This window comes from Anguilla rostrata, chromosome 7 (genome assembly GCF_018555375.3).
Source record: "Anguilla rostrata isolate EN2019 chromosome 7, ASM1855537v3, whole genome shotgun sequence".
In the NCBI taxonomy this organism is placed as follows: Eukaryota; Metazoa; Chordata; class Actinopteri; order Anguilliformes; family Anguillidae; genus Anguilla; species Anguilla rostrata.
The window spans coordinates 27,247,415-27,261,151 of NC_057939.1; the positions used below are offsets into that span (position 1 = coordinate 27,247,415).

General features: G+C 44.6%; 1 protein-coding gene across 1 annotated transcript in view; it reads right to left on the reverse strand.

Annotated features, from left to right (window-relative positions):
- Nucleotides 1–13,737, reverse strand: part of fat4 (FAT atypical cadherin 4) — a 111,080-nt gene that overhangs the window by 19,550 nt on the left and 77,793 nt on the right. Inside the window, exons 8-9 of the mRNA XM_064343990.1 lie at nt 4,057–4,237; nt 1,613–1,863 (exon numbers count right to left, since the gene is read on the reverse strand). Of these exons, the coding sequence (XP_064200060.1) occupies nt 1,613–1,863; nt 4,057–4,237 (432 nt within the window). The remainder of the gene's footprint in view (nt 1–1,612; nt 1,864–4,056; nt 4,238–13,737) is intronic.

The window sequence follows — 13,737 nt, forward strand, 5'->3', positions numbered from 1 at the left end:
TGATATCACTGTCAGTGTTGGTGAAAATCCCTTTTACCCCATCTACTTTATTAAATCAATTACTGAAAACAAAAATAGATTTTTTCCTTCTTTCTTCAAAGTCTTTTCTGTATCTCCAAGCCTCCTAGTTCCCTTTCAAACCATAAAGTGTCAGCTCAAAATTAATCTCTTCATGATATCTTTCAAATACAATTTCTATCATGATATTTCAACACCTGTACAATGCATTCTCTGTCACTTCCTGTCACCAGTTGTATTTGTATGTCCATGCCTTAATTTTCTTGGTTACTCCGCACAGCATCTTTGGGTTCATGACAAGTGCTTTATAATTATAACACATTAGTATTAATAACATTTACAAAAGGGGCTCTGTATGAAAATATAAAGGGCAAAAGGTATTAGTTAGGCTTAAACTTTATTATTGAAATAATTTGAATTATCCTTTAATACTACTTTGCCAGTTCGCTCGAGATAATCACATTAATTTGTGTATAAAATTTATTGGATCTTATTCCAAAGAACCTACAATTTCTTCTGTGTTTTAAATAGCAAATCAATTTGTGGTATAGATAAAGTCAACTTTCAACTTTGAATGAACAGAATGAAACACATTCTAGACCAATTTTTCTCCTCGTGTATACATTTCGAGGTACTCTTAGCCAATTTTCATCAACTTAGACTAATGTTTGGATGGAGCTCAGTTTAATCCCATCAATTCCAAGTCCTGGGTTTTTTTTTAAAGTTGTCTGAACGGGAATGGCTTCAATGTAAGTTTAGCTCCGGGAATCTGCAGGCATTACATGCTAACCATTATGGAAAGGAACTGTAAAGGGGCTGCCATACAACACCCTGATGTTAGAACTGTACATTAGCAATGGAAATATCACATGTATTCCAATAAGGCTTTTGTTGGAGCTCTAACCACTGCAGGTCACGTATACTCCGTCCCTTGCGGCCCTGTCCACACAGAGCTGCAGAATCACAGTGACGGCTGAGGGGAATGCTCAGACCTTGTTTCCCAGCAAAGCTCTTTCGGCACATGTCATTAGCAGAGGTTATACTGTAGCTGCTGTCAGAATTCACATTTTGGCACCGCGCACTGTAATTGTGCCTTTGTGAATCATTACTGAGCTCTGTGTATATTTCAGCATAACTCGTATTTACCTAATCAAGTCCTTTTGTCATTGTTATTGCATTGATATAGTTATAATTACATGTGTTTTTTAGCAGGCAGTAATAGCCTTGCAAAGACCTGTTTCTACTGGAAATGGCAACTAAAAGAGTGAACTAACTCATTCACTAGCAGCCACACCGTGCTATCTTTGCAGCTTTTCACACTGTTTAATGCTGTTCATACTGTTTTTTCAAACATAATTTTACTGCTATCGTTAGCCTATACTCTATAGTTTCTGTAGAAAACAGGCCTTTTGTCCCTGTTGATAAACGATAAAGCAGAGGAGGGGTGTTTCTGTATTTCTGTTCTTGTGTGTGTTAACTGTAAGTCACTGCACTATGAGGAAGAGGATGAGGAGGAATAGGAATATATGGGAGGCCATATAATCCTGTTGCATGAGAAAGTAATCAACAAGATTATATGGCCCCCCAGACTCACCGGCGGAGGTGGAGGCAGGGACGTGGGTGACGTAGGGGTGATGGTGGAAGCGAGGCGGGTTGTCGTTGATGTCGGCCACCGTCACCTCCACCGTGGCCGAGCTGGACATGCCCTGGGGCTGGCCGCCGTCCGACGCCACCACCAGCAGCTGGTAGGCACCGCGGGTCTCCCGGTCCAGCAGGGCGCTGGTGATGATCTGACCTGTTGCTGGGTTTATGGAGAACTTTCCATCCCCTCCTGACAGGCTGTAACTGTGGACGATAGGGTTGCCAGATTTAGAATTTGTCAAACCTGGACACCATGCACACACACATACACACACACATGCACACATAGATGACGTTTGGTCAGATCAGATAGTGTATAGGTGGGTGGGTGGAATTTTGGGGGGTTGTCAGAACTGATTGCAGACCGGGGATGGTTAAAAACCAGACATTCCAGATACCGAGCATCTGACAATCCTAACAAACAAGCGCAACAACAGCAGGGTTACGTCAAAAAGCACACCGTGCAGAGAGCATGTTTTACGCAGCTATCAATGCGTGGACTCGCTCCTCAGCCCACATAGGCGGGCCGAAATCCGCTTCTTTAAGTTCAAGCTTGGTGTAGCGCAGTGTACTCTCTAGAACAGAGATCTCAAGTCCTGGAGGGCTACCATGTCAGCTATCTTTTCATGCGTTTCAGGTCTTAAGCACCACTTGATTTAAGCATTTAATTGATGTTTCTGATTGGCTAAAGAGTCCACACACTTTGTTTCCAAGGCTCAAACTGGCTGCAGATGGAAAGGAATTAACAAAAATCTGCAAACACAGCAGTCTTCCTGTACCGGGTGAAGTTACTGTCTTCATTATGCATTCTTATGTTCTAATTCAAACTGAACAGAAGGCAAATAATAACAAGACTCCAAAAACCTTTTTTTTCCTAAATATCTGAGTCTCTGGCTCTTACTGGTCGGGCAGTGCCAGGAAAGTCCTGTAGAGGGCACTGTTGCAAGTTTATTCTGGATGTGGCGGCTTCACTTGCAGCAGAATAAAACAACAGGAGCCTCTTTCTTTCCCTCTTTCAGATGCCCAAAATAAAGACATCCATCAGATTTCTGGAGAAAGATGTACAAACAACTGAAAAAGAAGGGCAGCCTTAACGAATCTTAAGTTTATTTATGTACTGTACATAAATCAGTTTCCACCCCTTTTTTTCTTTGCAGTAAGCAGAGGCCCTCGGATTCAAACGGTCGTCCGCTGTAGTTATGCATTGGACATATCCCAGAATTCTTTATGACCAGAAAGCTATACTTTTTGGTTTCCAAACAGTATCGCGTTTCATTCCCTTCTCCAGAACTTCCCTGTAGAACCCAGAAATAAACCCTGTGTGACATACACAGATAGGCACACGCCCATATCATACATGCTCTCAGACTGAAGGTGTTCTCTTGGAAACTTGAGGCACAGCCCTATGAAGAAAGTCATTAAGTTACAGCAGGTTCAGGCGCAAAAAGAGACCGTCCATTTTCAAAAAGCTTGGGGAGAAACTTTTTCAGCGTGAACGAATGATCAGTGTGAGTTTTTTAAAATGTCTGACATTCAGCACGTACAATGTTCTTGTCCAGAGACTAAAGACAAGCTGGATCTGCTCAACTGACTCATAGCTTGTTATGGAAACGGTTATTTTGTTTGTTTGCCTTTGTATTGTGAACTATTTACTCAGTAACATTCAGAAGAGTCCATTATTTACATTTTAAAACATCCTTCATGCCTACTTTTGCAGTTTTCATCGGAGCTGTGCATAAAGTTTCGGTGTTACCACAGTGTTACTTGCCGTGGGATAGTCGTGAGACACCATAATGGGGCGCAGAGAGAGAAGGGGGGGGGGGGGAGAGGCGGACCGGCTGAACCTAACGAGTGACCGTGAAACAGTTCTGTCTCCTGTGCAGTCCCAGGGGACCCCCGACAGGTACTGCAGCTCCCCCTCTGTCAGAGCTCGTTAGCATCCTCATTACCGCCATTGCTGCTCTCGCCCCTATCCACAGGAGGTCCCATCTGGGGAGACCAGAGCCAAAGCCGAAAGTGGGGTAGGGCACTGTGGGTCTGGCGCAGGCTTTCCGGTGAACACCCACCGCCCCCACCAGCCGAGTATCATCTGCACCTCTTTCAACCTCGCCCCCCATCCAACCTACACCCCCCCCATTACCTCGAAGTACACGACCGATCACACCCATCGCCTTCCCATCCCCACAACATGTCCCCACTGCACCGCCCCCAACACTTTATGAACTCCACCAGCACCTGTTCCACCCCTGTTAACTCAAACCACACACCACTCTGAGGGGTGAGGTGCAGGAGTGTTTTGCACAGGACACTTCGCAGTTTTGCCCTCTTTTCATCCCTTTATCCCTACTCCACTCTGCCCCACCCATCAGTTGCCCTGCCCGCTCCCCTGTGGGGTACCTGATCATGCCGTTGGGTCCAGCGTCAGCATCAGAGGTGTTGACCAGTAGCACATCAGTGCCCGTGGGTGCGTCCTCGGGGATCGTGGCGTGGAATGTTCCGGAAGCAAAGAGCGGGATGTTGTCATTGACATCATCGACCTGGACAGTGACTGTCCCCGTGCCACTCAAGGATGGAGAGCCTTCAGGACGGAGGGGGGGAAGGGGAAGAGCAAATTATTATTACAAATTGTTATTATTTTTGCTGTTTTCATTGCTGCCGTTGTTACTGTTGACACTTATTTTGATAGATTTCTTGACATTGGATGGAAGGATGGATGGATGGATAGATAGATAGATAGATGACTTCATTGATCCCATAAGGAAATTTCAGTATTTCTTTATGCTTTGGCAATATTTACAAATGTTTTTCATTCCAATGTAGCTTTCTGAATGAAGTTGAGAGAGAAAGAGACAGGCTGGCAGGGAGAAGTGTGATGGAGAAGAGAGAGAGAGAGAGAGAGAGAGAGAATCATACAACCAGTTTTCTTTCAGTGAGAAAAGAACACCTTATTAATATTTGACTGTGATATTCAGACGTATTAACATAGCCAGTCGTGCGATTCTTTAAGAGCTTTGTAATCCTCAATATCGCTAAGAGTTATGCGCTGCTGAAACGCAACTCACATATCAAATCCTTGAGGGGGTGTTTCCGAGCGCGCACTGTGTATTTAATCTTGTTGCGTGGGTATCTCTATAAAGGGAAACAGCACTCTTCAAGTTACCCTCCGGAATTCGAGAGCACAGAAAAGCCATTCTGAGTGAAAATCAAACCATTTTTCCACCTCCAGTGACATGAGGGGGGAAAGGGGTTTTGCAGAGGGATAGCTTTAAATCAATAACAGATGAAAAATAATGGCTATGTATTATACCGAAAAATCTAAACATCTGCTCTGTTACATTACCCCAGAACGTGATTAAAACGAATTTGCTGCTCACATTAGATTATACTATGATAGCAAAATTTCATAAAGCTGTGTGCTGTGTTGCACTAACTTTTAAAAAAGTATAAAAAACTAAAAATATTGCATGAGAGATTTTGCAGCCCCTTCACAACTGGAAACGTCCTTGCATAAAGAAATGCAAGATTCGCTGGGGGGACACATTTGTTGTTTAGCTCATAGCAGAGAGTAATCAATAGCAGGTGCCTTTTCACTCTGCATGTACCTAGGCCTACTCTCTTGTTTATTTGTGTATTTGGGTTAGAGAAGGATTAACATTTTGGGAAGGAATTCACATACAGCAAATGAGACATGGAGATTTTGTTCGTTTAAGACTGTGATCTAAAAAAAACGTGGAAGGAACTCCAAACCGAAGAACGAAGGGGATAAATCTTTGGCCCCTGTCAGAGACACTTGCGGTACAAGCTGGGTGAATTGAGAACAGTCGCACAAACATTTATAACACTGATTTACCGAATATATACAAGGCCAGATCTGAAAATATGTACGGCTAACGGTGATTACAAGTCAGCGTGTAAACATACGCTTCTGAAAAAGAAAGCTCTGTGCAGACGCGCACACAACGCACAAACACAAGCGCACCAAAAAGACCTAGCCTGAAGTTCAAAACGCCGCTTCCAGAAAACCGCAAGCCTTGGGAGTTTTTTCGTATGGTGAGTCGGGAGTTGAATAGTGCACGATTCAGAAAGCAGAACACGCCTGTGCTGAGCAGTTCTGCACAGTTGGTACCAAATGAAATCCTTGACCTGTACAAAGTAATGCACTGTTCTGAGCGCTAGCGTTCACCATGCTAAATACCCGACTGCCCTCCAGAGAGTCGTTCCACAGAGTGGTTTCCTTCGAGATTTATACACAATTCATGCGCTTCCATGAACAGGGTTCTCAGCAAGAGAAACTCCCATACTGTAAGTTTGAATGTATTGTGTGTGCCTTTCTCTACAAAAATGCACACACACATACACACACACACACATGCAAGTATATGGATACAAAAGTCTGTGTCCTGTCCCGCAGGTAAGTATATACACATACAGTTATAATGATGGAGGTGCACTGATACAAGCATACTGTGTGTGTGTGTGTGTGTGCGCGTGCATATGTGCATGTGTGTGCACAGACACATAGATGGACATCAGTACATAATAGGGTTGGAGACCCCAGCAGACCCTGTGGCTCTCCAGGACTCCAGGGTTAGAGTAGCAGATCCGCTGAAACTGGCGGTCACCTTGCATTTGCCACAGAGGAGTCGGACAACGCACGGGGAGCGTGGTGTCAGAACCTCCATGTTTAGTCTCGCAGTGTCAGGTACGAGGCCAAGCACGGACGGCGTTCGTTTGAGCGGCTTTCGAAAGATAGCTTCATTTGCAGAAAATATTTGTCATTGAACCAGGTAAAAAAAAAAAAAAAAAAAAAAAAAAACAGGAAGTGCGATTATAAACTGAAAGCAAACGCGCATTCCTACGCTGAAGGGCCAGGCCCTGTTATCACTGCCAGGGGGAAACGTAGTTTCCATTCCATTGTGCAGTTGGAACGGAAACCCTCTGGTTCAGGGCACGGTACTTTGACTCCGTTCCAGACATTTTGCTCTTTCTTATGAAGGCGTGTGTGTGTGCGTGTGTGGTGTGTTTGTGGAAGGGGGAGAGGGAGAAAGAGAGAGAGAGAGAGAGAGAGAGAGAGAGAGAGAGAGAGAGAGAGAGAGAGGGTGAGAGTCCGTGCCTGTGTGTTGTATGATTTATGTATAGAATCACAGCCCGTTTATCCAGCACACAGCACTGTGCCACACTGTCAATGCCGGGCATGATGGGGCTTAACTGACTGAGCCCCACCAGGGACTGGCTCTGTGTCAGCCCCCCTAAGCCCTCCCCCCAACCCTAACCCAACCCTACCCCTCCCCCCCTGCCTACTACTACTACTTACTACTGCTACTGTACATCAGCCTACGGTTTGTGGAAACCCACTCTCCTTCTTCCTGGTCCCACACTGAACTGGACAACACCACCCACCCCCCACATACATCCTCCAAGTGGGGTCTGAACTGGGGCATTTTTCACATACCTCCTGCCTCTCCGCTTCACCACTGTCCTACCACTGCGAACAGCCTCTAACCTATAGGGGTTAATTCATACCAGACAACAAGGGAGAGGAGAACAGCCATTTTTAAAATCCCGGGAGTTAGAGAAGTTTTAAACTGCTCTCAGACCCAGATCTTAGAATTCAGCAGGCCTGTCACTGGCAGATGCTTGGAACGGTTTTCTGACTTTGTTCCTTTTTTGTTATTTATTTTTTGTTGTGTATAAAAATGTAGCAGCCTTGTCTGTTCTCCAGTAGGCTGGCATTATGTGAAACCCTCAGAATCAGAACTGTGAGGTGTGTAGCAGCTGGCATTCCTGGTTTTCCTGACCGAGACACAGTTACGCGCGGCAGATGTGTGGAGTTCGCCATCAAGGAGAGCTACAGCGCTTTAGCATCACTGCACTTGGGTGGAAGAGGGTTTTGTTTTTCTTGGTTTGGAGTGTATGGCAGCATGGGACCTGGGGGGGTGGGGCTAGTATGGCGAGGGGCGGGGCTATACAGTTCCAGAAAGCCTGAGTGAGAAGACGAGGGGACTGGAGATACGTGCCCATGACCATAAATCATACGGGGAGAAAAGCTGCCCTCCTCCCCGCGTGACACGCTTGATATCACATTGCCGTGGAAACGCACATGGCGGAAATCCGCGCGGCCAGTTCTGCGGCCCCCGTGCGGGTGCCGTGGTGCTGCGGTGAGAAAATCTCACACCCGTCGCCAAGGACGCTTTCTCAGAATTCCGTCATTTCTGCTGAAACAGCATTTCCCCATGTGTGTGTGTGTGTGTGTTTATTTTCATGCTATTTACAAGTTAGCATGAAACCGCAAAACCCTTTTTCCAACTCTTTAGTGTTTTCCCCCCTTTTTTCAACATTTGCTTCTCTCTTCCCAGTGACTTTGGGAGTCCGGGGAGCTTACAAGGGAACAGAATGGGGCGGGGCGGGACGAGGCGGGGCAGGGCGGGGCTTAGCAGCATAGGGCGGGGCGGGACGAGGCGGGGCAGGGCGGGGCTTAGCAGCATAGGGCGGGGCGGGGCGGGGCGGGGCGGGCCTGAGAGTAACACCGTCCCGCAGAGCGCCTTTCGGACGGGCTCTATTCCACATTCCATCCACATGACGAACGCGGGTGGCAGCGCACATCTGGTGCTGTGGCTTCCCTGCTATTCTGCCGCCGAGTGAGTGTGTGGTGGGCGGGGCTTGCACCGCCACCGGGCCGCTCTCTGAGCACGCACAGAAAAATAACAAACCCTACCTATCATCCTACTTTTGTGTGCAAAGTGTTCAAAATGTAGGAGAAGGGATTATGCCCATTCTCCCCACCTAAGACATATGGACAGGTACACAATTATTGCCACCCTAGATACAGATAAATAAATAAAAAAAGGTATAGGTTGTATACACAGGCAGTGAGTAATATTCAATGCTTTCAACAGTAGCCATTTCAGTAGTTGGCATAATTCTGGTCCTGACAGTTCATTCGCATATGCACACAGTACACACACATAGAACAATCACTCATGCAGTAGTACACACACCTGGGCAAACACAAACGCACACACAGTTTATTCACATACACACAGTACACACACACACACACACAGAGCAATCACACATGCAGCACATCTACACCAGGTGGTGCAGGACCAGGGCTAATAGGATTATTAGGGACACCAACCATACTAATGACAGACTGTTTACACTACTGCGGCCAGGTAAACACACTCACCTGACCAGTACTGAGAGGCTCAGACAGAGCTCCTGTCTCAGGCCATCAGGATCATAAAGACAGGCTTGAATTCGAATACCTATTTATTGTATTGGACTTCTGTTGCACATATATGCTTGCATATCTTTACATTTTTATTGCATATTTATTATTATTATTATTATTATTATTATTATTATTATTATTGTTATTATTGTTATTATTATTATTATTATTATATAATTATTATTGTTGTTGTTGTTGTTGTTGTGGTTGTTGTTATCTTTGCACATTTGTACATATGCACCTCAACATTACTTTTGGTGGATAACATTCTAGCGGTCTACTTGCACACAGGTATTTACATTGCACATGAATATAACTGACTTTTTTTATTTCTTATGTGTTGTGGTACTTCGTGATTTCTTGGTGGTTGCATCTTAACTAGTTTTGTCTCTTTTCCTTCTTTCTTTCATTATGCCTTACGCAGTCTTTGGAGTTTGCCACTAAGCATTTTACTGCACTTTTGTACTAGTATAACTATGTATGTGATCTCTGAATTGAATTTAATTGAAAAGTAGTACATATACACACACACCTACACATAGTTTATTCGCATACACACACAATACAGAGCAATCACACATAATGTAGTACACACAAACACACACACACACACAGTATATTCACATACACACAGTACACACACATAGAGCACACATACAGAAGTGTACGCACACACAGTTTATTCACATACATGTAGTACACACACAGAGCACACATACAGTAGTGTATACACAGACACAGACACACACACACACATAGAGTTTATTCCCATTCACACAGTACACACACATAGAGCACACATACAGTAGTGTACACACACACACACAGTTTATTCACATACAAACAATACACACATAGAGAACATATACAGTAGTGTACACACACACACACACACACACACACACAGTTTATTCACATGCACACCGTACACACATAGAGCACATACACAGTAGTGTACACACACACACACACACACACACACATACACATACACACACACAGAGTTATTCACTACACACCGTACACAACACATACACATAGGACACACACACACACACACACACACACACACACACACAGTATTAATTCACACCTGCACGCACTCGGCACAATGCTGTATCCCACAATTCTTTCATCACAGTCAGTCTGGACTAATGAGGCCCACTGGTCTGGTCTGGCCCTAGCCAGTGTTTTTAGGTTAAGTGTTCTCCCAGTTTACTCGAGACGGAAATATGCAACGTAACGTAACCCTACTCCTGAAAGAGATAAACTGTATACATTCCCACAGGGCTTTTTTCCCCCCAACTTTGATTATAAACTGCATTTCCAGGAAATGTAAGCAGTCTTTAATGCACTGTGTGTACACAGTGGATACAATCAAAATTTGTCACCCGCAGTCAGCAAAAGAAATAAAAGTTAAGTCCAAGAAATGTGCTGTTCCAATAAGTGCAGAAGAAAAGGGGGAGGAGGGGAGGGGGGAAGAAGCATTTTTCATGAGACCGTATTCCTCGTCCAAGATCTGCGCTCACTACCCCCCTCCCCCAAATAAAAAAAGATAGAAACGAGCCATTTGGGCGCGGCTGCTGACACACGGCAGGCCCGGAGCCCTGTCCTGATGAGGCCGCGCAGCCTGCCAGATCCCCAGCGCAGAACGGCCGGACCGATGCCATTTGGATAAGAGTCACTGACAGCCGTGGCGGGGTCGGAGTCAACAGACACGGCTCTTCCACCGTTCCCTTCTGCGCGCTTTAAAAAAAAAAAAAAAAAAAAAAAAACCCCAGCATTTCCAGGGCCAATCAGCTTTGAGCGTCCTGTCAAAACTTGACTTAAATCAGAGTTGATGCTTTTTTTTTCTTTTTTTTTAAGCTAATCTGTTTCCACCTCATGTTTTTTTTTTTTTTTTCCCCCAGGTCAGGTCAACTCAGTTCAGACATCTATCACCAAACCTTTTGCATAAAATCTTGTTCGATGACCTCACTCTCATCAATCCGCATTGGCTTATCAACCCCTTCTCGGGGTCCTACCCCTGCTGCGTTGCGCCAAAACGCGCCGTCTGCGTCGCGCGGTGCCGACCCGCGTCCATCTGTTCCCCCGGCCTCACCTTAAACGCACGCAGACGGCTCCCTTTCTGAGCCCTCCTAAAGCCCTCGCTGCAAACCGTCGTCTCGCGCAAACAGATGGCAGAGTCTAAGCACCTTATTAGTGTACATTACTGAGGGACAGATCACATTAGCTTGGGGTAGAGTGACAGGGGCAAGCTCCTGGACCTGTGGGGGTGGAGTGGGGGGGGGGGGTGGGGGGTGGGGGGATGTATAATTAAAATATCGGCCTTGCAGAAACAGTCCATAAACACTCAGCACTCATCGAAAGGGGTTTTGGTTTAGGATAAAGTGCTCCCGTAAGGCCTAATATCCGCGCGTGGCAAAGCACACAAACTACGTGCACATAAAAATGATTTGACTGGTGCTGGATCTAGTGAGAAATACATGGTACTATTTGTCAAGAAAAGAATTACACTCACTATTATGTTACTGTACCAGCTCCCCTGAGGAAGAAGGGATGTAAATTTCAAAGGGTCTTTTCTATGGAATAAATGGATCCATAAAATAACTTCAAAAACTCGTGTTTCTCCCTGACCCGGGGATGATTTGGTTAGTTGAAATGTTGTTCCCGCAGATGGGTTGATATTTCGCTATTCGTAAAAATAATCATTTGTAATACTGGGTTTTGGGTTTTTAGAGAACAGCATCTCTTGTGGCATTAGTAAAGAAAAAAATAAAAATGAAACCATGTCATTACTCTCCTGTCCAAAATTAGATTTTACTGACAGGTGCATTACTCCACACACCAGTCCCTGTCATGTAAAAACCAGTCTTTTCCTCCAGCGATTCCCTTATTGGTTAGGGTCAACACGTTAGCCCTGGAAGATGGATGAACATGTTCATTCATGAGACAGCCATCTGTACCCCCGAGCTTAAGGCTAAATGGTTAATTATGCTTTATAGACTCCTGGTTGACTGTGCCCCTCTGGGCCACTGTCAATAAAACCCGCCATCACTCGCTGGAGAAGAAGAAGAAGAAGAAAAAAAACAGCCCACGATTTTGCTGGAGTGAACATTTTTCTACTCCGGAGAGCCCGTTGCTTTGCAACAAAGCTTCTTTTAATGTTCTGCACTCAGACATGGCTGAATGGGCCGCGAAGCTGAGAGCCGTATGTGTGTTACCCAAGCTCTGGATTTGCCCAACGTAATGAGGTAAACAAGGTTTTTTTTCCGTCTTCTTTTTTGTTTTCTTTCTTCCTCCTTACAACAAACGAGCCGAAAGCAGCCAAAGAGGACATTTCAGACCCGCAGTTAAAAGTGGAGTCGTAGTTAAAGCATCCCGCTCTCTCTCTCAAGCTAAAACAAACTCTGATTCTCATAAACCATGCTGGAAATGGTTCCCCCCACTCTTATTTATGGACCGCTCGGTCTGAATGTTTTTGCGTGTTCGTTCCACATGCTTAGAGACGATTCTTGACAGTTATCGCCGGGGCAGATGGGTAACTCCCTTTCACTTAAATAAAACGTGGGATGATGTCCTCTTTTTTCACTGTTTTGGGTTGTGCACAAGCTCACGCTGACATTTTATTGAGCGATCCAGCTTTCTATTATAAATTTTATTTGACTGCTCGATAGCTTTAATGCACGGGGCTTTGGACATATATAAAACTACTTTTTCCATTGTGTCATTTAAAATCACATAAATGAGCGGTGCTTACAGTAAGCCAATTCCATAAGGTTCCATTCCAAAGTTATCTGGCCCTATCCTTGCCCAAATAGCACAATTCTCATGATTTACATGTCTGTTTTCTCCAGAAACTAGAGAAAGGGAGGCAATGCATACAGTTTTGGTAGCACTCAACTCTTTCTAGCTGATGGTCTTGGTGAATGTTACCAGGTGGGAAAAAACGAGTCTGGAGCCATGCTCAGAGCAAGTGACCGGCCAGACATTTAAATCTCCAGGCAACACTAATCATCATGCCACACTGCCTCTTAATAACCTTACTAGATGAAAACTATGTATACTAATATTGTTTTCAAGCAATGGTTAAACTTAAAGAAAAACAGGGGAAAACTCTGAAATAAATAAGGAAGAAGAAGAAAAAAAAGAGCACAATGCAACCGTGCGAATTCTAGATGTTTATATATAATTTTACAGGTCTATTAAAGTTCATTTGAGAAACCTGATATTTTATTTGGCCAGATTTTTGTTGTTGCTAGACCAAACTGGCCGAGAAGTACACAAAACAACGCTATTAGGGAGTTTATTCTGGCAAATTTGAAGGGCGATTTGGCAAGTCTTCACCATAGTATTTTTACCACTATTTATCAAAATTCCATCGGCCTGCCTTAACAATGAAATGATTTCAAGGTGTTAAACGGTATTGTGCGCCAGCAAAAGGAGTTCAGAAAGGTGAGAAACAATCAATCCCCGCACATTTTTCCAACTCTAATGTATTCGTGTTAAATATTTAAAGATCCTCTTGCGAGCATCAGAAGTAAGAACGACCAAACTGGAAGCGTTTAAGAAATCTGAAGGTTTACTGGCCTTGATTCATGAGCGTCATTGTGCCGCACAAAGGATCCAGACTTTAAATGGGGCGGTCATTAAAATTCTTTATCTGCTAAGCAGTCATTTAGCTCTGAAAAGTAGAAGTACAAACATTGTGGCCCACACAAAGACGTGAAAGAACGTTTTTTTTCCCCTCTTCTTTAGGACACAAAACTACCACTATAGGCTGCGGAGAGAGGATTTTCCTCCTCTCCTTTCATAAGGATGACCAAACATGGTGTCCCTGAAGT